The 25,704-nt window shown below is 42.2% G+C and overlaps 1 protein-coding gene across 1 annotated transcript in view; it reads left to right on the top strand.

Moving 5' to 3' along the window:
* pdgfd (platelet derived growth factor d) overlaps window positions 1-25,371 on the top strand; it is a 52,167-nt gene extending 26,796 nt beyond the window's left edge. The window contains exons 2-7 of the mRNA XM_076734439.1: window positions 439-628; window positions 1,866-2,043; window positions 9,086-9,145; window positions 11,774-11,987; window positions 19,162-19,379; window positions 22,260-25,371. Of these exons, the coding sequence (XP_076590554.1) occupies window positions 439-628; window positions 1,866-2,043; window positions 9,086-9,145; window positions 11,774-11,987; window positions 19,162-19,379; window positions 22,260-22,394 (995 nt within the window). The 3' untranslated portion in view covers window positions 22,395-25,371. The remainder of the gene's footprint in view (window positions 1-438; window positions 629-1,865; window positions 2,044-9,085; window positions 9,146-11,773; window positions 11,988-19,161; window positions 19,380-22,259) is intronic.
* The last annotated feature ends 333 nt before the right edge of the window (window positions 25,372-25,704 follow it).

A 25,704-nucleotide genomic window follows, 5' to 3' on the forward strand; every position in this document is an offset into this window, starting at 1 on the left:
GTGGCCAGCTTTCTTCTCGCATTTGCTGTCAATATCAATGACTGTCACAGAATGCATGTGAATATTTCTGCAGACCCCCTGACCTTTTCTTTACAGCCACTGTCAGGCCAAATTTTCCACTTGTGCGCAAGAAACATCAGAATCCGATGGGCGTGAAAAGTTCAGACTTAACACTTTGAAAGAAGGGCAGATACTCAGAGCACATGCATGAACGTCCTCAGAAACCCAACAGATTCACAGTCAGTGTCTTTGCATATTAGGCTGAAAGCGTCATAAGAGCTGGATTTGTGTCACTGAAATGAATTGTGTTGTTTGGCAGCCTGTTTCTGTGCTTCTGTGTGTCTCTGTGAACAAGCTGCTCTGCTCATGTTTATTTACAACTGGACTAACTAACTGATTAGTTGTAACCACTAACAGACAGCAATCGCCTCACCACAGACTTTTACCGCAAAGAGGAAAACATCACAGTAACGCCAGCGGGTGGAGCCATCCACAGCCCGCGCTACCCCAACGCTTACCCCCGTAATCTGCTGTTGTCATGGAAACTGCTGTCACCACCAGGGAGCCGCATACACCTGGAGTTTGACGGACACTTCGGCCTGGAGGAGGCTGAGAATGGAATGTGCAGGTAAAACAATGCAATTCAGAAAGATAGTGAAAAGCATATGGAGACGGGGGTTCGATACCTGAGAGGCGAGGTAGAGAGCACAAAGAGGAGGAAGCGTTGATGAATTACAAGCGGCTGTAAAGGAGAAAAGTCAGATGAAAATAACAGTGATTAAAGAACCAGAGTGTGAGAGGAGGAATGATTGGAGTGACAAAGAGGAGAGGAAAAGTTTATGGAGTAAAGGTCTCGAGTTGAAAGGACGTACAACAGCGGCAGTAAAGTCAGTGAGGATAATTTGGTGATGTGTTCGCATTATCACACCAACAATAAACTGATTGAAAGGATGCGAGAGAGGGAAAAAAAAAAAAAAAAGGAGCAGGGGGTGGAACCACTGTGAGGGAGACGGATAGTTGAAGTTTACTTTCTTGGCAAGAAGTGTAAGAAGTTTGTCCTTGAGGGTTGGGGGGAGAAAATAGACTTTTTAATCCCCATATGCAACTCAGCCGTCTTTGTAAGCACTTTGCTGCAAAGACAATGGGGAGCAGCAGGGGGAAAGAGGGGGGAGGAGAGATTTGGAAAGGTAGGAAGAGGGAGAAAGTGGCTTTGTCAAATCTGTTTTGTCACACTGACTGTGTGTGCACACGTGTATTTGTCTGTGTTTGATTGATGGACTCTCTGATTGGCTGGGGCATTGATTGCTGAAATGTTTTCGAAGTTTCCGAGAAACTTTTCCTGCTTAAGTCTCGTTGTCAGATGATGTGGCAGGGTGGAGATTACAGAATACATCATAAATTTGTCCCATCACTATCTCATGAGGAAAAGTTAGCCTGGCTCGTTCCAAAGGCAACAAAAGCCTCCTTCCAGCACCTCTAGAGCTTATTAATGATCATGTTCTTTCTTGTTTGTTTAATGCGTAACCACTCTGTAGTGAAGGCTAGTAGTTTCCCTCTTGTTTTTATGCTAAGCTAAGCAACCAAGCTACTGGAACCAGCCAGTAGCTTTTCTGACTCTCAGCAATAAAGTGAATAAGCATATTTCCTAAAATGTTAAACTCTTGCCTTAATTTAGGTCAAAGTAGGTCGATCAGAGTTGTCTGTAAATTGTGACGGAGGTTTATTTCTGCTTTTGCTCGATTTCCTTCCAGTTGCGAGGACAGACACACATCACAGTCAAAGTCCCAACCTTTTCATTTTTATCCGACATCCTTCCCTTTTTCCCCTCCACCCATTCATCTACCTCTCCATCTCTCTCGCTCCAGGTATGACTTTGTTGAAGTGGAGGACCAATCAGAGACCAGCACTATAATTTGGGGCCGCTGGTGTGGGCAGAAAGCACCGCCTAGTCTCAACTCCAAAACCAACACGCTCAGAGTCACCTTCAAGTCTGATGACTACTTTGTAGCAAAGCCGGGATTCAAAGTCTACTACTCACTGCTGGTGAGACACACACACACTGTGACACACACACACACAGCTGCCGATGAATCATGACTTGTTATTTAGGACACAGCTTAAAGTTTTTAATATTTCTTTGTCACATTGGGTTCAGCCGGAGAACCACTGCAACGCTCCAGGTAAAATGCTTCTTTCACTCTTTTACCTCCACTTGGCAATAAAAGAGAGAGATGGGATGATTCGGGGAGATAAAAGGGAGGAAGAGAGGGAGGATCTAGTAACACTGTCGGTAAAATGCCAAAATGTATTAGCCAACTGTTCTTTTCTCACACGTCCACTCGACAGTAGAGGAGAGATGGAGGGATACGGGGGAGGAGGGCAGGAGGGATGATGAGAAAGGGTTCTCTTAAAGGCTGTCAAAGGAACGGATAAGGAGATTACCTTTGTCATTCTGTCAGGAGGAGGAAAGAAGAAAGAGATGGACTCTGATTTGAAGATGTTCCCCCACCCTATAATCAGAGGGGAAAGGGGAAGAGGCAGAGCGGCGGAGAGACAGAGAAGCATTTAAAGATGTTCCCTGCTTTTTTGCTTTTATGAGTGTGGAGGGGGGGAAGACGCGGCATCACAGAAAGGGTTTAACAGGTGGCATTGCTTATTATCTGAGAAAAAAAGAGGAAATAAAGTGGTATGAGCACAGATGGAGTAAAGGGCGACAGGGGGAGGGAGAGAGATACTGTATTTTCAGATTATCCTTCACTTTCCACAGTCATTTTGATATTACAGCTCCTGTGATTTACCCAGACCCTCTCAGCACAGTTTGTACTAAAAGCTCCACACGTCACCGGAAAAAACTCTTTTCTGAGGCCGATAATATAAGAAGTACTGGGATTATTCTCACGCGAAGGATGAGGCTGTCATTACTCTGTTTGTTTCTTTGGGTCAACAGATCTCACTGAAGATGTAAACGTAAATATAGTTTCATTTTTTCAGTGAGTGAGCTCAGTGATTTCCTAAAACAGTCTGGCATTTTAGTTTTACCAAAGGCCATTCAAACCTGGAGTACACAGTGCATTTATTAGGGACTATTTTTAAACATGGATTAATTCACATTTTATATGCTAGCTCATATTTACAGCAGTAGGACAGTGTACAAGGGATTGACTCAAAGTACACTAGTGTCCATGTTCATCATAGTGAACAGTGCAATGGTGTACAAGAAGTATTATCAGCAGAAAAAGTCAAAGTACTCAAAATGCAGAATGACCAGTATCAGAGGGATGCATTGATATGTAAGCAGCATTTTAGTGCTGTAGCTTGTTGAGTTGGAGGTCATTTTGCAGGTGGAGGCACAATCCAAAGGTACAGGACAATAGATTTAGAATCACATCTTTCCTAGAGTAGATGTAGGTATACATGTGTTGAAACGTCTAAAGTATTTGAAGTCACACGGAGAGTCATCAAAGTCATCAAACAGCAGCTGAAAATCACCTTCACAGTTCCTTCAGAGTTTCTCCAGCTGATGTCCAGACAACAGGATCTCAGCGGCATCTCTGTTAAACAATGCAGGTGACCTAAGTGCCCCACGCCACAACACATCCATGTGTCCTGGGTTGCTACGGCAACACGCAGACATGACACACACACAGAGTTTTTTTTTTTTAAAGGACACGGAGGAACCTCGCAGGCATAAGCTGTACGTTTAAGCCAAATGAGCCCTTTATGATCTCAACCGAAAATATTAGAGAGCAACTTCACCTCGTTCAACTCAACATAATGGCAACAAAGTAAAAGTACTTCAAAATATAACTGCCTTATCTCGCTCCCTCAGACTCGCGCTGCCTCCCTCTGTCTCCCCTCCCTCCTCACCCTTTGTTATTTCGCGCCTCTGTACATTTAAAACAGAATCCAGCTCTTGGGCCTTATCTATTTGATCCATTTTACCTATTTTTCAAAGAGCTCCTGTGTTTGAGTGTGTGTTTTTGTCTTTCCATCTATCACACACACACACACACACACACAGAGTTTGCCTTCAGCTACACTGGAGCAGTGTGTGTGGCTTAATTTAGCAGGTCTAATTTGTTCTCTCCAGACCTGTCGAACAGATAAGAGGGAGGAGGAGAGGAGGCAGAGAGAGGAAAGGAGGCAGAGCGAGAATGAGGAGAAGCAGCATTGGAAGGAGAGAACAGGTGTCTGAGATGGTATCAGCATGTCAGCTAATGACTAAAACAACCTGAACTGAGAGAGGCAGAGTGAGGGAGAGGCAGGCATTTGTGAGGTAGCCAGATATGGAGTGGACTGAGGTTGACTAGATAAAAGAAAAACCATGAAGGAAAGAAAAAGAGTGTCAGTGCGAGAGTGAGAGAAGGCACAGAGTGGACTCAGGTGGAAGCACACAGGGAAGAGTGTGAAAAGGACCAGAACAAAACACATTTCCACACCTAAACCTCTCCCGCCTTTCAAATCTGTGTGTCTGTGTTTTCCACGTATCCTCGCTTGGTTCAAACCAACCTGAGTCTCTGCCTGTCTGATTTTAGCTCCTCTGGGTTCCTCATGACCAAAACTTGACCGAAGTAGAGCCAGGTCCAAATACTTGCATCGGGTCTGGATAGGGTCTCACTCTGTCTGTGGATCCATGTGGACTCACTGTCAGCACTAATCATGTGTCTTTCATAATGGCCGGCAGAGAAAAATGTATTATGTGAGGCGACCACGGTGGGGGTTTTGAAACACACTCTATCCAGATATTGAAAACATAGATATATCTGTCGTTCCTTTTTCTCTGCGTCTCATCAAGCTAATGGAGACAGATCAGTTTCATATAAGTATAAACAAAAGTGTATTAAACTCACCGTGATTTCATTCATGTATGAGGAAATAATAAGGACAAATGGGGTCTAATCAGGTGGACCACCTTCCAGATTGGGTCTCATTATCCTTGGGACTATTTTGGATCAGCTCTCTTTGTCTGAGTTTGCATAGGTCACAACATTTTGGGAGAAAAACTGACCTTTAGGTCTGATATAAGAATACGACTTGCTCCGTCTCCAAAGAAACAAAAGCCCACCATCTCCAGGAAACAATGCAGTCAAACAGAGGCCTTACTCATTATTCATGTCACTGTTTTTCCCCCAAATCATTATTCTTTGATCCTTTTCAAATCTTGTTTTCAGAGGGTGTGATTTATCATCTGCAGCGCAGGCTTACATGAAGTAATGAGTGCTTTTGATTGCATAAGATAAACATTTTAGGAAGCTATTTAGTTATGGAGGCTCAAAGAAAGGTTCTATGAGTGCGCAAATCAGGCTCATTGTATTTACTGCGAACACAAGCAGCTCTGAGTTTATCTTTGTAAGATTTCAGAACCGTATAGATCTCTGTTTGTGTTTGCTCGCTTCTAACATTGATTTTACTGTCTGACATCATACAAGTACAGTCATGTATCTTGGAGGGTATTCCTGGGAAGTGTTGCTAAGCCAGGTGCAGAGGGAAAAGACAATTGATTGAGGAATATGAGCCAAGTTAGTTCCCAGAATCCCATTTTGAGTCATCTGACATGTGGGCTTCCCATACACACTGGATTCAAGGGTATTCCATGACAAACAACACCGGTCGATTTTCTCAGTGACTAAAAAGTCACGCTATCATAATCAGTGTGTTGTTAATGTTGAGGACATGGCATGAGCGTCATTGTCTGTTTAGCAGTGGCCAAGTCTGCCTAAATACCAAGCAAACATCAAGCAAACCTCTGTTGTCGTTGCTGGAATTGCAGTAAAAACATAGATTTCCACTAATTTAATGATCCAACTTCACTACTGTTTTAGTCTGACTCACCAGATGTAGACCGTAGGTGTAAGCCTGCCATTGGAAGCCTATTTCAAGCGGCGTTCTCCTTCCCTTCTGCCATCTGTGTGTTAGCCTTTTCAAGACCCCCGTCACTACAGGAAACAACAACAAAAACCTCAGAGGTAGCAACTTTCACGCTGATTTACAGTATGCTGAAAACAACAAGTTATCCCATATCCAAATGTAAATAACCGAGCAGCTGTTACCCACATGCAAACGTTCCTCCTCGATGCTATTTTGCAAGGGTACCATTGCTGCATCCTGGCCTGACAAGTGTCAAAACTGATACATTTCCTAAATACACTGCAGATCAGACCAGAAGTATCACAGTTTACTACAAGAACAGTAAGAAAAGCCGCTGCGCTACATGAGAACGATACTGCCGACAACTTGAAAATTAGTTGAGACTCAGACCTCCTTTACAGCTTGCATTAAATTGCATTTTGGGGCATTACACTGCAATCTGATAGCACTTGACCACAAGAAAGACAAGTGTAAATGGATCCAAGATGCATTGCAGGTGGATTGTGATCAGAGTGGCCCAACCACCTCCATTGGGACCACATTGGACACAAGTTTTAATGGACTAGATTTTTCAATCCACATAACTGAACAAGAGGAGGGTGGAAGAAGGAAGAAGAACAAAGACAAGAAGAAGAAGCTGGACAGAGTGATTGGGTGTCACCATGGACACTGGAGACACATATCACCAGATGTAAATGTAATCAGGCGAAATCACATCTAGATACAACCTGGATATGAGACACCCTCTAATGCAAGGTGTAAAATAGGTGTCAGACACAGAGACAGTGGCCAATGCCATTTATCTACTAACTTAAATATCCTCTGGCTGTAAGTGAGATAACTGGTCGTGCGGAGTGAATGTCGACAGGAGAATGTTCTTGCCCTGCTCACCATCCACCACACACTTAATCCTCAGCTGCTCCAGTGTCCAGCTGTACAAAATGGAGGTTGAAAAGGGCAGCTCCCTGGTGTCCCCTCCAGTAGACTGCTACTGTAAATAAGAATTTGTTCCCTCACCGCTGGTGAATGTGGTGCAACTGCCTAAAATATTACCTTTAGCTTCTATAACAAATATTGCCTCATCAATTGTACAAGAAATTATTGTCAAAAACAGTTCACCTTCTTTTAGAAACTTGACAGACACCCCCTGAAAAAGATCTGTGTTGGTCCTGTAGACTACTTTTTACTTTGTACAAGCAGCTGGAGTTGCAGATGTGGCCACCACATTTTACGTGCTATTTCTTCACATTGCTTCATGAATTTTTTTTTAGAAGAGCAAAAATATCAGATAAGTGTGTGAGAGGGGAGAAGTTTGGTGCTGGAGCCGACAGGTGACTGCAGTCTGTGTGTGTTCAGAGGTTTTCAGACCTCCCTGGACATGTTCCCTGAACTCTGCCTCTCTAGCTTTTTTCAAACCTATTAAGTGGTCCAGATGTGCCTTAAATGAAGCATTTAACCTTAAAAGGAAATGAGACTAGGAATCTGTAAACATGCATTCACTTGCACGCACACACACACACACACACACACACACACACACACACACACACACACACACACACACACTTACAGGAAACCTCCTGACCTCATTCACAGCTGCTTTGGGTGTGTGTTTATGTGTATGAGTACATTTATCCAAAGGCCGCATGCAAGAATCTGTTAAACAAAAAGTTTGCATGCTGACAGACTTTGATGTCAACTCTATTACATTAGCAGTCACACACGCAGTTGTGTTTCCATAATTTCTGGGGACATTACATAGACTTGCATTCATTTCCTGGAGACTTACTGTAACCATAACCACTGGATGCCTAACCCTCCCCCTGACCCGAACCTTAAGCCCAGTCCTCATCCTAAAATTTAACGATTTACATTAAACTTGCATTTTGTCCCCATAATGTGACTGAGTGAACAGACTTATGTCCCCACAGCATGAGAAATATATGGCCACACACACCGAGACAAAGTGAGGGCACTGTGTCTTTGAAGTATGTTTGAGACAGATTAACTGTTCCATATTGACCGGAGATGCTATTTGAGACTCCTCAAGGAGAGGAATTCGATAGCCAGTGAGATTTTTATGTGTGGTCATGAGGATGATGTCAGATTCTGTGTGTGTGTGTTACTCACACTGTGGGGACATGTATGTGTTTGCACAGTTACACTGTGGGGACTCGCCTTCATTAAGGGGACAAAATGAAAGTCTCGATAATATAAATGATTACATTTTAATGTGAAGATTTAGGGTAAGTCTCCAGGAAATGAACGTAAAGTTCTCAAAAGTGAATGAAACACAACTGTGTGCATGTGTGTGTGTGTAAGAGAGAGACAGAGAGAAAGACACAGAATGTGTGCATGTGTGCCAAATATGTCAGTCTGATGAGTGTTTATCACCTAAACGTGCTTTGACCAGAGTTTAATTTCTTTCTTTCACTCACTCACTCAAAGGCGTGCCGCGACAGGCTTCCTTGGAAATTCTTTTTGGATTTTCCTGACATACTGACGTCCATCAGTTCGACAGGCAGACACCTGAACGTCTTGGACAACCTTAGATTACATGTGAAGCTCCACCCCGTCTCCTCCAAGCTGTGTTTAAAGAAAATTGTTAGAAAAGCGAGGGGGGAAAAAAAGTGAAGGGCGGTGCAGTGATGGATGTAATGGTCTTTTCCTAACCCTTTACATGTGGATTTACAGTCGTTACCTGACCTCAACCATCACTTACAGTAACTGTGAGCCAACGTGGAAATATGTCTGAGAAGAGAAGAAATAAATCAGGTGGCATAACCACCAAAGTGCAGTCCACACCAGTGATCATTTTTGGGTCAGTTGGTTATCTAACGGAACAGAAATACAGACAGGACCTACACATAAAAGTCCACAGTGACCTGGACTGTAATGTTTATGCAGCAGACGGAGCATGGATCACAAGAACATGATTCCGTTGGTCATACCTCATATATTCAGCAGCTTTGGGAACTATCGGCATCAGGTTTGGTTTACATGATGGCCTCAATCAATCATAATCAAGCTGCTTTTATCACTCACTAAAGAGCTTCTGGACGGTACCTTTTCAAGGCACTAAACCAACTTCATTAGACACACAAAATACTTTTTCCTTCTTCATTTTTCATTTTCTTCTCTTCGGTCAGCTTTTTCATCCACTGTCAGCTCAATTGCTCAGTTGCTGATTATTTATTTCTGCTGTCCATTCCTGCAGTATGACTCTCCTCTGCCTGCATCCAACACCAACTGGGAGGCTGTCACTATGCCCATGTCGGTGAGTCATGCACGCACATACACACTTTATGAATTGTTAAAATCCTAGAATTAAAATTACACAGGCATGCTTGACCTCAGTTATGATAAGATGTATTTTTGCCAGAAAGAGAACTCACATATTAACCTCTGAGTGGAAGAAATAAATGCAAACAGAATAGTTTTGCACGACATAAAAAGAAATGTACAGATAGGAATATGTCATCACCATCATCTGGATTATACAAATTCATTTCAAACTAATATTGATGTTTTTTTAAAAAAAAAACTTTTAATTCCCGATTCCAACCTTTGTTTTAATAAGTTTTTTACTGATGGAACATCTATTTATGCTACATTTCAACACATAAAGCCCTACGTGCTCTCCAATCCCATCACCTGACATATACGTGTCTTCATAGGCAAGGATGGCCACACTAATTAGTGTGACATATGATCCATTTGCATAGGCGAACGCACACCCACACACTGAATACATTCATGCATGTATGTACTGTATTTATTATGCATGCAGCTTGAGATGTAAAATGGCAGGCTTACTTACACTAATGTTCTACAACAGTGAAATTTGTGTGTGTCTGTGTGGACGAGCAGCGGGGTTCGGTGACATATGTGACCATAATTATTAGAGAGCGTCGGCCGCGTGGCAACATTTCGGCATGGATTGATAATGACTACTGTACATGTGTGTCTGCGTGTGTGCTTTTGTGTGTCACTGCCAGTGCAGATAGGGTGTACATGTACATTTGTTGGCCTCTTCCGCTTCATATTCAAATGGCGCCCTGAAACCTAAGCCCCATCTCTTTGGTGCAGTTTTACAAGTGATTTGTGTTGGTTTTACATTAAGTTCATGTCAGTAACTGTTTCACGCTACTGAGCAAACGCAAAATTTGATACATTCATTAGAAAGATGAGCCTCTCGCTGATATGTTGATTTTTACTCTAGACTGAACACATTTTTCAATTTATAGTGAAAGTAAACACAGATTACATCAGAAAAGTAATCTAATGCTTTTGACTTCAGCATTGAGCATATTTCTTTTTACATGAGCCACAGTGATAGAGTGATGCTGAAATTGCCATTTTTAATTTATACCCATAAAGTCCCTGTATTGAAGCTCTTACAATAAACGGTAACAGATGTTAAGTCTCATAAGTGTACTTCAGTTCTCATATTAGCTTTAATTAATGTCAGTCTCCCTCGATAAGCTGACAGCTTCTCATCACCTACTCTTCACCTTTGACCCGTATGGAAGTCAGTGCTGATATGGCAGCCGAAGTCAGAGGCATAATGGTCCTTCATGCTATAAAAATTTGATTGCAGTTTCCTTCTAGCTCGATAAATAGCCTGCAGCAGGGAGAAAGGTCCATATAGGAATCATCTGTGATAAATGTTGCTACTTTTGTCACCCCATGGAAAAACTAACAACATATAAAGGGAAATGAAAATTTTTATTTAATTTAATTAAAAGTAAGTAAATTCCCTGTTTAGCTTAATTACTTATTAACTAAAGTGGTGTCGCAAAAAAAATGGCATTAAATCATTACTGATTTGGGAGGATTTATTATGTTGTTGAATTTGCACAATAATATAGCAGATATCAGGTTTGGGGAAATAGTTAAAAATCAGTTTTTGGATCATGTAATGATTTTAAGCATTTCTAGCAGCATTTCTTGGGCTCAATCTCACATCCAGGTTTGCTTCTAGACTGCTGTCACTGGGATGCAAGCATACGGTGAAACACTGTACACGGTATTTCATCACAGTGTGCTATGATAACTTACAGGAAATGTCAGACTCCGCTCATATTTACGTGTGCATAGATGGGGAGTGCAGAAGAGCATTTGTAATCACAGTAAATGCACCACTTTCAGTGTTTTGATCACGCTCCTCAATACATAAATGCATAACAACAGCACATTACTGCAACTGAAATGTATCACAGATGTTGAGCGAAAGCCAAATATAGAAAAGAGCTACACTGTGCAGGAGGATAGTGACTGACATCAGGTCAAGATATCTCCTTGAAAATCTGTTATCTATTTCGCTAAAAGCTCCGACTGAAATGTTTAGTAGGGATCATTTAGACGAGCGGAGGAATCTGAGTCAGAGATGACCAGCAGTGACTTTGGCCTTTATGTTCATTGTTCCTTGTTTCTTTGTCGCTGCGTGGAGGTTATCTGTTGGTGACTCCCAATTGTCCCATGAATCTTTGGATATCTTTTCAATGCTCGAAAAGAAAGAGTGCTGACCTCCCCGCCACAGCGCGTGCTATAAGTACAGCGTGAACAATACAATATGCAGTTTGTCAGAAACCGAGAACATTGTCAAGGATTTTTCAAGTTTAGATAAGCTCCCTCAGCTGCACATGTACCCGTGCTATCTCTGCATATAGCTATTGATTCCACATTTCATAAAAAAAAATGTTCAGCACCACTACCAGACACTGCAAAACATCACTGTCACTCCACTGTTTCTCCAGTAATGTTTCAAACAGAGAGAAGTTAAGAAAGTCGACCACAGATTTCCAAGAAGGTTTTAGCACATATCTATCTGTGATTGAAGTTAGAATAAGCTTAAATTAATAATAGAATGAATCATTTTGTCTTTACTTTTTGACCTTTGCAGGACAGCGGTGGAGACCAGATGCCAGCAACAGTCACAGAGGTTCCTTTCTCATTGGAGGATTTGGACCGGACCATCGCTGCCTTTGACACCGTAGAACAGCTTCTCAGATCCCTGAGCCCAGACACCTGGAGACAGGACCTGGACAGCATCTACACTCAAACACATATACATTATAGATCCAGGGCCTATCATCTGGCGAGCAGACACAATAAAGGTAAGAGGTTTTACAAGCCGTACGTGAACAACAAATGTACACATCTGTTATGTCTCATATTCTTTCAGGATTGCTCAACACTCAATCCAAACATATGTGTCCTTGCATGGTGATAATCACTTTCACTGGGCTCTAATATAACGGCATCAAAAGGAAGATGCTGATATATTACAAGAGAGTTTCATAACACAGGACTGAAACTATGAAGACTATAAAAAGACTTATAAGTAGATATGATAAGTAGAGACTTTATTAACTATCTGTTGGATGCTATCAAACTACGAATCAGTCAAAAAGTGAAGAAAGCTTGCAGCAGGCTTGGTAGTTCAACAGTATTAACAACCTGTCATGTCTCAGATTGTACAGCTCCTGGGTGCAAATGTGTGATTTGCAACATTAAGCTATTTAAATAAAACTGACTTACCACAAAGACATTGGAGCACATATAAGGTAATGCTAAATGGGGTTTTAAATTGGAGTGAAGATCCCAAAGTATCCAGAGATGCAAAATATTTTGTATATTACAGGGAGAAAATCATGCAGCCATAAAAATAACATCTTTGGTTTGTACATCAATGTTCTGCAGTATGGAAATATGTTTTTTCTTTGCACATATAAAGATATGTTCAACAGAAACACTGACTGTTGATATGCATCAAATACAAACAGGACTTGGGCAAAGATCTTAGATTATATGATGAGGCCAGAGGACTGTAGTGACACACTAAAGGTAGTAAAGTTGATGCAGGAAGATGAGAGCAGCGATGTTCTTGTCTCATTTTTTTTGTGCTGCAGATGGTGATCCTCAACAACTCTGCAGCATTCACAGTATTTCGCTGCAGAATGGTGCAGTCCGTGGTCACTGGTGTGATAGAGGGGAGGGGAGAGCGTGCCGCTTTGTGCTGACCAAGAAAGACCCACACGGCAGGGGGCCCATTCTCGCTAATCGGGCTGTACATAAATGGTACAGCATTGAGGCGGACCAAGTCTACATCTTGGTAATGTGAAGGAAATTATTAGCGAGGGCTGTAATGACTGTGATGAAGCCACATTGCTGTCTTTTGATCAAATATAGGACAGGTGACAGCCACTGAAAACAAGCTAATGAAGTATGCATATGCAACTGAATCTGTGCCAAGTTAAGTAGAGTGCTACAAAGACATTAGGTTGTCTAGTGGTTGAGTGTGTCTCTACATATATTCCCCTGCGCTCAACATAGAAATAAAAGGAAAAAGATTCCAAGAGCATTTTGATGAATTTGCGTGTGAAAATACTTTTGGAACTTGAAGCGGGTATATTTTGAAAAGATGTTTGCCCCTTTTCGAGTTTTCTGTAAATATAAAAGATCATCATGAAAAATGAAACCGCCTCCTGCCCATATTGTGATGCAACCGCATACCGTAGCCTGACTAAGTTGTTGCATCATCAAATGAGCAATTTGCCCTCTAGTGGGTGTAAAAGTGAGTCAGTGACAGATTTAAGGTGACACAGGACCAGCAGTTCAAGGCAGTTCTTTACTGTGAAGTCAGTGCCAACGACCTGGAGTCACTGAGGTAATAGATTCTGATGAAATTTTGGCACGCAGACGCTTATTACACACACGTCACACAATCATGGGAGCGTGTTCAGGGATGTGTGTGTGTGTGTGCGTCTGGTGTACAAAAGCTTCAGAGCTTGCGGCAGACCTGAGTGCTCCCGACCTCATCTCTCTCACCTGCACTCTCTCTGTCTCTACCCAAGGGCTCTCCTGTTCCTTAGTAAATATTTGCGCTTGACAGCAAATCTATCTCTATTTATCAGTACACGTGTGTGCTCGGCTGGCATGAGAGGGCTCCGCATATTTGGGGAGCTTGTGCATGTTGCAGCACTACAGAAAGGTGCATAGGTGCTGCAGCTCTTTGATATACTGTACCAGCGTGGCTCTCTCTAATTGGAAATTCAACCTGTGCAACAGAGCAGAAATGTGCCACAGTCAGCAGCTTAGCTTTGTTTTCATTAAGACACACACACACTCACACCCACCTTTGTGAAGAAGGACAGTAGGTCTGATCCTCATATTAATTGGGACACTTTTAAGTCTGAGTTACTCACATGAATGCTGACTCAAACATACATTTACATAAAAACATGATAATAATCATACAAACAAATCCTTGGGCACAGCTTTAGACCAGAATATGTTCTATAAGTGTCACCAAGTGCACACATACTACACTTTTTTCAAGTTGGTGGCCGAGTGAGTGACATGGTCACTCTGGCAGTTGTGCTTGCTCTCAGTCTTTCTGTTTTTTTTTCTCCTCCACACTCCCTGACAGGGTTCCACACCGCTGCTTTTCTGAGATTTCACTTATTCCTCTTAAAAAGACACAAGCTCAGCCCTGCAAGCATGCACACACACAGACACACACATACATGACCTGTGCCTTCGTCTTCACTCATAGAGTGTAAGCACGCACTGGATCCCAACGCACACAAACACATATGCCTGTTGTCCCCTGCGTCTGGTGGTAAAAGGCAGCATTAAACCATCAGAGCCGCTCCAGTGGCGGGCGACTTGGTGTGCTTTTGTAGCGGCTCCTTTACGTCGAGCCTTGCGTCAGCTGGGGAGGTGTAAACAAACATTAGAAATGTTAGAGAGACCTGTCATGACTGTCGACATCCTCACAATTCTGTCATCAACCATGAAGCCTTCACTTGAAAGTTGAGAGTTGAAAATCTGCTCTTTCGTTTTTCAGTTAAGACACAAAAAAACAGAAATGATTGCTTCTCTGTCATCTGCACTTCACACAAAAGGAGATGCGGGAAGAAAAGGTTTCTGTGATTTGTCTGTGAGCTGTGAAATGTGTTGGTTTGGCAGAATGCTGGGCCTGTACTGTAGTCCTAGATACTGAGATGAACTCTTGAAGCTTAACACGCCCTCCATGTTACACCTTAAAGTAGGAAGTTAGTTAAGAAAAACATGGATTGCAGCCCTAGTCAACATTTCTTATTCATATTCTATAAAGCCAATGAGGTTGTTGTTGAGGTACTCATATGATAGTTTTTAAAATACACAGTGTTTTCTTTGATTGATGGTATGTTTGATGTTTTCATTTAAATTTACAGTTAAGATACAAAAACAGAAGAAAGAAGGTGGAGCAGAATTGTGGCTGTAGCTTTGACAATCAGGTTATAGCAATACTACAGTTGTTGTGTTCAAGTACCTTTAAACAATGGTTTGCATGATTCAGTAAAAGCCTTTTTCTAGAAGTCTACAGAACTTTAAACCACGTTGTGCAGTGCAGTTCTTTATTATTCAAAGTAACCTGAGCCGGTCAGGTCAAGCTTCACCAAATGAGCAACATCTTGGTTTCTTGCAAATACCCGCATATATTCCACAGAGCAGATAGGTGTCAACTGATTTTCAATGTTATGTCTCCAATCATCCACGATGCACAAAAAAATCTTTTTACCTAAGGATGACACAAACACACAGTTTGAATCAGTTGTCCTCATTTAGCCTGTTAATACTACATAATCCACTTTTCATTTAGCCTGGTGCACAGCGGATGTGCGTGCAGCACCTGTCTTTTCAGAGGTGCTTGCAAATACGTACGTCTCATCATACACGGATGCACGCACATACAGCCAGTAGCTTTCATTGTCTTTTCTATATCTCTCTTATATCTAAAGACCTATAAGGATGCGCTACTTTACCACAAGATGGATCGACAATCAAGGTAGTCAGTATAATGTGGAATAATAGTGCACCTTCTACCTTCATTGCTCTTTCTCTGTGTTGTGTCTGTGTTGTGTAAATGATCACTTTTCTCGTTCTTTTCTATCTCTTCATTGTTCATTCGGCTTTCAATGTCCTTTATGGCATGAATGGACACCCTCACAGCAAAGATTTCTTTTTGTGAACAATTGCTTATTGATTATCAATGTCATTAGGCCTCCCTGACCCCATTGCACCTCCCCTTTTCTCACTCATGCACAATATTGCATGGCAAGCAAATTTGACACTGTCACGCTAATTTGGAGGACATGCGATTTCTAGGTAGTTTCTATTGCATGACTGATCTTTATTGTTGCAGCAAAGCTCAAAAACTAGCCAATCTCACCTAGCTACACTGTTGTTGTTCACTGAAAGTATTGATCTTGACAAGTCCTTTATTCTTGTACTGGGTCGTAAAAGCTCATTGTACTTCAACAAGGTGAAAAATCTAGCGGTGACCCAAGAAAATGTCATTTATCTTCACTGCAAATGGACTCGTTTAAAGAATATTTCACCTGTTTCAAGAAGGGATTATCCCATTTCACCCAGGCTGTGCTCTCTAATTGGCTCTATGTGCTTTATAGAGCTGCTCTACTTGTTGAGAAAACAACCAACCCAACCTTGTACTGGCTGTAGAAATGGCCCTCATAACCAATCCCTCCTTCTACTTTTGTTCAGTCTCACGACGATGGCGAGTCTCCACACCTTTTTCTCTTTTGTCTTTGTGTCTGGGAGCAGAGCACATGGGCAGGGTCAGCAGCTGTCATGGACTCATTCTGGTGGTACCTAAATGGGGATCAGAGCCATGATGGGCAAAAGAATACCACCTGGCGATGCTGCCACTTTAACCCTAGTTTTTTGGGGACCCTGGCTCTTTGGGGATCTTGGGTGAAAAATGCATTAAGCAGATGTCAGTACTTGGACAGGCTTCAGACTGGTGAATATGCAATTGTTCCACTCTGTGGAGTAGACTATCCAGTGTGCATACGCTCCGTCCACCATCACTGCCTAAAGGGCAAGGTTTATAGGAACTACTTTGATAGTTGCATTCTACCATAAAGGGAAATGCATCAGCGATTTCTTCTTGTCATGTTGCTTTTGCTGAGGGGTTGTTCAGTCACCCTCCATTAAAAGTTGTTTCTGTAGGTAGTGAAGCACCAGACTATAGACCAGTGGGCGCTTCCCATGGTGCTCAAGGCTGGCTCCTCTGAACCTTAGGGGACCATTAAAGGCATGCCCTTAAACCTTTTACACCCATTTTTACTGGTGTAGTAAATGAATCCAGAGTGTACAACTTGCTCGAGTCAGTTCTGCTTACGCAGAAAAGTGTAATCAAGAGCTAAACATTAAATAGCTGATGATGACTGATGGATCTTGCCTCACAATCCTCAAATTAAGATGTTTTCTTAAATATCCACACTAATCCAGTTTACTGTGGCGTACTTAATGTGACATCTGCCTGCTTTGGTACTGCGTAACGATGTCAGTCAAGCTGTTTTGAGTGAGGCCTTGCCTTCCCATCCCCACTGCTGAGGGGTCTAGAGGGCTCCTCCTCGGGCAAATCTACGGAGCCTATTTACAGAATGAAAAGGCTTCTGAAACACCTGTTTTCCCTCCATGCTGTGAAAGAACAACTGCAGTGTGCTAAACAACGGCATGTGTTCCCACCTAAATGTAGCCTCTTTGTTCAAATTTATACACAAGTCACAATTTAATAATATCATGTTTTTCTGGGTTTCCCACATTCGAGACAGAGAAGCATTTTATCGTCAAAGTGGCAACCATTAACTACAGGCAGCTATTATGGGAGGACAAACAAGGGCACGAACATCACAAAGCTTCTATAGAGCTTGACAGGGCTCCATTTTGTTCTCTTAGAACTAGCGTTAAAATGCATAACCTTTACTATTTTTCTTTTTCTACCAACAGATGAAACTGCACTGCACACAAGTGAAATTAACTAATTCAGTTGAGATTGTGCTGCATTTCTTTAAAGAAAAAAGGCTTTAAATCTGTTGAAAGAGAGTTGTGTGGAACCAGTATTAAAGATCGTGGTTGCATGGCCCCGTGTAATCACCACCCATGGTATGGACAGTATGGCGATGATGATCCTGCCGATGGCCTCAGTGAAGAGGGCAGTCAATATGCCGCTGATTGTTGCTCCTCTTTCTTTTCCACTCACCCTCACATCTCTTTTTTATTTTCTGTCTCATGCTCCTCTCTAACCAGCTGTGGTCACTCTGGATTGTCTGCAGAATATGAGCATAATAATGTGTTCGCTCTGTATTCCACAGAGGACACTTTCTTGGTCTCCTTCACTCATTTGTCCCCCATGCTAATACCATCATCCTAGAAAATCCATACAAATGCTGCAGATGATTGTTATGGTTCTTTCCACTACAGCTATATCTTTGCCTTGCAAACATTCAGCAGCCTTCACATAAATGCACACCTGCTACAGTTTGGCCTCAGGCTCTCCTTGTGCTGAGCAACAATGTGCACTCATGTCATTCAGTCTCTGATGCCAATACTTGTGAAACGTATAGAAATACAGGCAGATTTAAACAAGCTCCTGGTTGTGGCGCCTCTGATTACCCCCTCTGGACCAAGGCTTTAATGCCGTATTGCTTCTTCTGTAGCCTCCCCTGAAATTAGTCCTGAACCATTGTGGCAGGCCAATGAACAAAGGTCCTATGAGCACAAACAAGATCATTTTCTCCAAAGTGATGACATGAAGAAAGGCCGCAGTCAATACATTCAATCTACAATCAATTAATTTGCCCCGCTTCCTCCTCTGGCCTGTTCTCTCTCTCTCTCTTCAGCTTTATGTCTCTCCTTCATCCACTCATCTCTCCATCTGTTCCTCTAGAGTCAATTGTTGTTGCAATTGTACTCATATCTAATAGCCTCTCTCCGCCCTTCAACCATTTTCATTCGATCAATATTGAGCATATTTTTAGTGTGAATTGCAGCCACTTTGCCTTATTTGCTTCCCTCCCCCCGTTTTATTCTTTCCTCTCTGTCTCCAACATGGCGTCCATTTCTTTTACTGATTATATGAAGCAACAGACTAGCAATAAAAAAACCTTAAACAGCTTTTTGTCTGTCTCTGTTTGTATTCTTATAGACTTCTACTATGATTGAAAAGCATTTGCTTCTAATTGTTTTGTACCATAACACTACAGTAAGTTTGCCGATAAGCAGTTGATTAGGAACTGACGTCTTTATGTGTATATTGAAATAAAGAACAAGTTGCCATGATAACAACTGAAATGAAGACAGAAAAAAGGCCAAATTTCAACATTCAACAACATAAAATACAGAGAAAAACAAATCACACTTAAGGCCGAACACAAAGCCGAACCGTTAATATAACAAAAACTTCATTTCATTGTCATTTTCTGTCTCGTTGTCCAGTTGATCTGAACCGACTGTATGACGACGTCAAGCGGTACAGCTGTACTCCTCGCAACTACTCTGTAAACCTGCGCGAGGAGCTGAGGGCCACCAACGCGGTCTTCTTCCCTCGATGTCTGCTGGTCAAACGCTGCGGAGGCAACTGCGGCTGCGGCACTGATAACTGGAACAACGGCTGCACCTGTCAGGCCTCCAAGACGACGCTCAAACTGCACGAGGTGAGTCCTCTAACCTGGACCTCACACTACGATTCTTAAGTTTGGTCGTTTCTTCTTTGTTTTTACTCATTACTGGCATACTGGAGTCATAGTCATACAGTGCGAAGACCAGAGGCACTCATCCATACAACACACGCGCACACGCATGCACACATACATACAGACTGCACTAATTGGTGTATCTTATAAATGTATGTTCACATACATGCATATTTTACACAGTTCAACTGTGCTGAAACAGATGAAAATGACAAGATGTGGGGTTGTGACCTTGGCTAACTTATTTCTCACATATGTATGAAAAGCATTTCTTAGATAAATGTACTTTAGGCATTGGACATGGAAGGGTGACTAATGCCGGATGACTATTATGTTTTTTCAAGGCTTCTTTCATCCTCCACCATGAGACGGGGGAAATGAACTAAAACACTTTTCTGTAGACTGATCTGACATGAGAAGAATCTTCAGTATATTCTCTTTTACACTTACTAAATTATTTTTTTCCTTTGTGCATAATAGATAACGGATATAGTGCTTTTAAGAAGGTGGAAAGAAAGATGTGCATTTAATATCCATCTGCACAGCTTGTGCACGCTGTGGCCTTCCCATTAAAGTGACAGCGTTCAGTTCAGACTTGAGCTGTGCTGGCACTGCTGCTGAGTAGTGATGCGGGCGCTTGCTCAAACATAAGACTGACATGTAAAATTTGCAGTACACTGTAGGCGCCTACCTGAAAGGGGCTTAAAAGATGATGTGTGAGTAAGTGAGTGAGTGAGAGGGAGAGAGATGGAGCGAGCAGAGGCAGGCGCCGCATCAACAATGAAGCAGCAATGCACCAGCAGCCTCACGCTTTCTCCCTGCTTCTCCCCTCCGTTTGTTGCTAATGTATGTCAGCCCCATCTTTCTCTACCCAATCTCTCCATATCTCTCTCAGTGCAGTGTTCACATTCTATCACTCTCTCTCTCTCTCTGTGGGCTTCCATCATCCTTTCATTCTTCCCAATTCCCATTTTCAATTTATCCCTTTGCAGTGCACCATTCTTGTTTTTTAAGCCTGTCATTCATTCTTTTCTCTCTCTTCCCTCCATCCCTTTGTGTCTTTGTTCTTGTATAGCTTCATTATTGAAACTTGGTCCGTGGGGCTCCCTCTCTGTTAGGAAATCATACAATGGAAATTTAGACAAAAGTGGGATTTGGGTTGTACTGTGTACGTGAGCATGTGTGTAAGTCGGTGTGTATGAGAGCATGAAAAAGGTGTGTTTGTGTCTATGTGCTGTATGAAGGCCGTCACCGAATATCCTAAATTCAAATATATAATCGCAAAAAAAGAAAGATTTTAGACATTCGATTGAGTTTTCGTTCTTTTTGAAAAGGAAAATCTATTTAAATCCAAAGTACTTAAATCTCTCCGATCATGGTTAAATAATTCCCAAGTTACAGGTGGAAATAATCCCCTGCTGCTGCTTCTCTGTTGTGTGCCGTCTCTTTCACTCCTCCTGCCAGTTAAGTGTATTAAGCATTTATTCCATCCAAACCAGAGTTAGTGATGATTGTTGGAACAGTGAAAAAATTAACCAATGGAGTCCGGTGGCTTTGGTCAGAGCGAAATAGCGCCTTTTTGTGGTTAAAGAAAACGGATCTTACTCTTTAAGAAAAAGGTCCGTCTCTGAAGGGATCCTTTCCGTAACGCATTATTTTTATTAGTGCTATTTCATGTACCTATCTTGTAATTTGTAGATATGTAGATATTTTTGTTTATGCTGAAATTACATACAAGCAGTGTGAAGGAATAATGCAGCGTCATTGTTGGCCGTGTGTGTGTGTGTGTGGACATAAATCTGTTTACACACTCACATTGCGGGGAATTGCCGTCCTTGTGGGGACAAAACCCAAGTCCACATAACATTTATTATTGAATTTTATGGTGAAGAACTGACTTAAAGTCAGGGTTGAGGTAAGTCTCCAGAAAATGAATGTAAGTCAATGTAATGTCCTCTGAAGTGATGGACACACGACTGTGCGTGTGTGTGTGCGTGTGCTTCTATCTGCTCTGCTCACAGGCAGTCTTACACCTGTAACTTCGTCCTTCACTGACTGAACTTCTAAAGAAACACATTATTACTCACTCTATTGTTTCAGTGCTGGGAAGTCCTGACATAAATCATGGGCAGCCTTGCTTTCACTGAGCTCTGGAGAACAAATTCACCACATCGGTTGTGGAACAATTTGTGCTTCCACTCTGTTTTCACATTAGAGGTGGCATCTGCGAACAATTTGGCCATCTGCAGCACTGTCAGTTTTAGTGAAGCGCTGTCTAAATCTAACTGTAACATCAATTCCATGCTCATTCTTTATAGTCTCTCAATGTAAATGCAGCCTTGTGGCCTCGTTTTTGTTGCTGCATTTGTAAACTATGGCCCAAAACCACAATATATGAAAACTTTCTGACGTGGTGAAAATGTAAAAATCGCTGTAGTTGCTTCAAGTGCCTGATGGTTGGTCTGCTTTTTAAGATACTGCACACAGAATAAAACAGGAATTCCAGTGAGGTCAGTTATGATTAACAAGAGGAAGGGTGGGCACAGTTGTTTTCTTATGGCTGCCGGAGTTTCACGGTACTCTACTGCATTCTTAAAAATCTTGGTCCTGCTTGTTAATCTGTCTTGATGTGTTGATCTCCTGCAGTTATGTCATGAATGATGCTCTTTAAAGCAGACTTTGCATCAGTTTCTCATCATTTTCTCTACATTTCTCATGTCTCTCCCGCTTTCAAATTCAACAACAATGGCTTGACAAAGTACTTTTAACACCTACCAACAGTGAATCCACTTCTTTCACCGTACTCTTCACCCTCTCTGTCTTTTTCTCTGACTCCTTCAGGTGCTGAAGTACGCCCCAGAGGTCACTCTGTATCAGCGCCATCGGAGGCCGCGGGTGCGCTGGGTCATAGACGAGATCTTCCTCACACACCACGAAAAGTGTGAGTGTGCGTGTCCCTCCCAGCCCCCTCGCTGACACGCTCAGACTGGCACGTGCATCTGGAACTGTCGGACCAGTTCTTTTTTTTTTTTATCAGTTTTGCAACAGACGTCATATAATAACAGCAACGCAGACACACATTCAGCAAAGAAGAAGGCGGCAAATTGACTGACAAACCGCAGCTTGCATCGTGCACAATGACATTTGTTCTTGCAAGTAAACCACCTCCCCTCGCTCTGAACACACGCCAAAGTTGTAAATGCGTAAATGTTTCCGGCCAAACACGTTTGTTGTCTAACTTTTCTGCAACACGGAGACTAAATCTTGCCTGTTCAGACCACATTTAAACATCAAAAAGGGTTAAAATGACAGCGGGCCTCCAGAGGAATTCACTTTCAATTCGATCAAAGTTCTTTCCTCCAAAAACTGGAAACAAAATACGAAAAATATGAAAACACAATATGAAGAATTACATTTACATTTTCATTAAACAAGTTCAACGGATGACACCTTGACTGAGCTGAAACTGACTCCCACCGCTGTGTGAATATTTCTGTATTCCCCTTCCATATGCATGTATTCTCTTCTGTTATAATAAGACGTTTCAAGAAACTTCGGGCTCTTCTCATGTCAGGAGCATGCTGAGATGAGTGAGCGTGAGACAGACGGTGGGAGGGAGAAGGGTTGGAGGAAGTGTAAACCAAAATAACACTTTATCTTGATGTGAAATTAGGCTAACCACAACCCTCCAGATCTGAATTGCACACTGACACACACATGTTCACTCTAGGCTTCCACGCCTTCCTTAAGATAAAAACTGTGGTTATTTATACTGAATTCTTCACTGCTCCATTTTTCAGTGCAGCCCTCCTTTGTTTTGCACACATTCCTGTCTGCTTATACTCTGCTTCCTTTTGTCTGTCCTTCCATCCAGACACTATTCTTTTTCTCACTTGACAGTGTCTCCCTCTCTCTCTCTGTCTCTAATGCATACACAGCGACTCTCTCTCCCTCCATCACTCACACTCTAACACATCAAAGGAGATGTCAGATGAGGCTGCCACGCTTTGCCCAGTTTTCTCAGCGTTCCTGGCATTCCAACTGCTAACCGGAATTCTGCTTACACGGATAAAACCGTGATCCTTCGACCCTGAACACATAAGAGGAAAGAGGCAGAGACACTCAGGAAGAGAGACAGAGTTTTTTTTTTTTTTTTTTTTTTTTAGGAGAGGCGACTTGACAGAAAAGGGACAATCAAGCAAGACGTCTATTTGTAGATTACCAGCGCTCCTGGATGAGAGCTGAGAGAGGAGCCACTTTCCAGACACAGTACATAAAAGACTGCAGCTACTTCAGTGGGTTCAATCAACATGTTCATGTATTCAGCTCGCCTGATTTTTTTTTTTTGTCACGCTGCTTTTTTCCCCTCATGAAGACGCTCATAAGTATCACAATCTGACCCACTGCTTCGCACATCTGCAGCAGCACCACAGTGCAAAAGATATCTGTGGGAATTAGAGTAATGTTCTTGGTCTTTGCTGAAAATACTGATACTTGAGTGTGTGAGAGTGTGTGTGTGTGTGTGTGTGTGTGTGTGTGTGTGTGTGTGTGTGTGTGTGCCAGTCTGCCTGTAACAGCTCAGGAAGAGGTCCTTTTGTTAAAGGGGTGGAGGGTTACCAACAGTCTGTGAGAGCTGGCAGCAGATAACAAGCATGTGAATGGTCGGCATGTGACTGTGCGTGCAAGTGCGTGTGTGTGTGTGTTTGCGTGTGTGTGTAGGTAGCTGCAGTACCAAAGCAACACAGTGAGAACTCAAGCTAACTGCTTATCATTTCCAGACACATGACCCAGCAGTGAGAAATAAAAGGCACTGTCATCTGTCATCTCTCCATCATCTCCTCCCATGTGCCCCCCCCCCCCCCATCACACGCTAGGATTCGCTTACAGGCTGGATTTACACAGAGAAAATTGGATTTTACACACTACTTTTGTTCTAAAGACAGACAACAAAGAATAACTGGACACTGAGACGATTCCTCGGTCACAGTGAAACCCGATCAGCTGTGTGCCGGCAGCGCTTTCATGTGCATGTGTGTATTGTAAGTCAAGGGGGTATTTTGGCAGGCATGAGATACAAAGCACTCTTAAATATTCCAAAGCTGTGTCAGGTTGTGCAGTGGTGACATTCCAAGTCATTTATCCCACACACACACACACACACACACACACGCACGCACAGTTATTTTTGGCTGTAGTTCGTCTTAGAAAGCAGCTTCACTTTGCTGTAAAGCTTTTTATCTTCTGTTCTCTTGCAATAGTTTGCTTTCATTCCTGCGTGTTGCATTTTGAAACGCAGCGATAAACACGACGCCCGCACGGTGATTGGTCAAATTTCACAGCGGATGATTTGCAGGTAAATTACCCCGTTATATCTTCAGTACCTAACAGCCAGATGGCGATTAGGTAACGTGTCGTTTTCCAAGATGCTTTGCTGCAAAATGTTTACTGTACCAACGAGTATGTTTGAGCTTTTCTGAAATCTGCTGCCAACAGGACATAGATTCAAAGTGTGTGTGTGTGTGTGTGTGTGTGTGTGTGTGTGTGTGTGTGTGTGTGTGCATGTGTGCATCCTGTCTGCCAACTTTTCTGGCGTTATCAGCACATTCCATTGTTGCGTGCTCCAAAGTTACATTCCGCTTTTTCCTCATAACCCATTTGTTTTCACTTCCACGTCTTTACAATAGACCCACATGTATTTCAGTGTCAGACATTTAAACCTGCATATTTGGATTTTTCTGGTTCATTCATGTCAACTAGGAGCATCAAAACCACCACATTAGACCTTTGAGGACATTTCAGATTATCGCGCTTTCAATACGATTTGGTCCAGAGTTTCAGCTTCCCTTCTGGGGATTGTGAGGATTGTACTGTCATCTGTTACTCAGAGAAAAGTTTTTAGTTTTTAGCAAAAAAGCAAAAAGTCAGCCTGCTTTGCGGTATTCAGAAAAATATTCATGACAAAACTGTATGCTTTACTTAAATAATTTATTGTCTTTTTCTCTATTGTTTTGTTAAAAATATCAGCTGGTTGTCTTGATAAATAAAGTGTTTCTAGCATTATGGGCTCCAGGGCTTTGACTTCTTTTCCCCCTCACCAAAATCTTCTTTTATCAGATATTTGACTGTGTGGTGTTTTTTATATGATACTGAATGGATCAGCTGTCCGTTAGATCAACGGTCGAGCGCAAGAGGAAATGTGTTGTTTCAGTGGATACCTCAGACTGGAAAGAGCGATGCAGGGAGCAACTGACAGAGAATCAACAAAGAGAATAAGAAGAAGACAAAA

Source organism: Chaetodon auriga, chromosome 7 (genome assembly GCF_051107435.1).
Source record: "Chaetodon auriga isolate fChaAug3 chromosome 7, fChaAug3.hap1, whole genome shotgun sequence".
NCBI classification, from domain to species: domain Eukaryota; kingdom Metazoa; phylum Chordata; class Actinopteri; order Chaetodontiformes; family Chaetodontidae; genus Chaetodon; species Chaetodon auriga.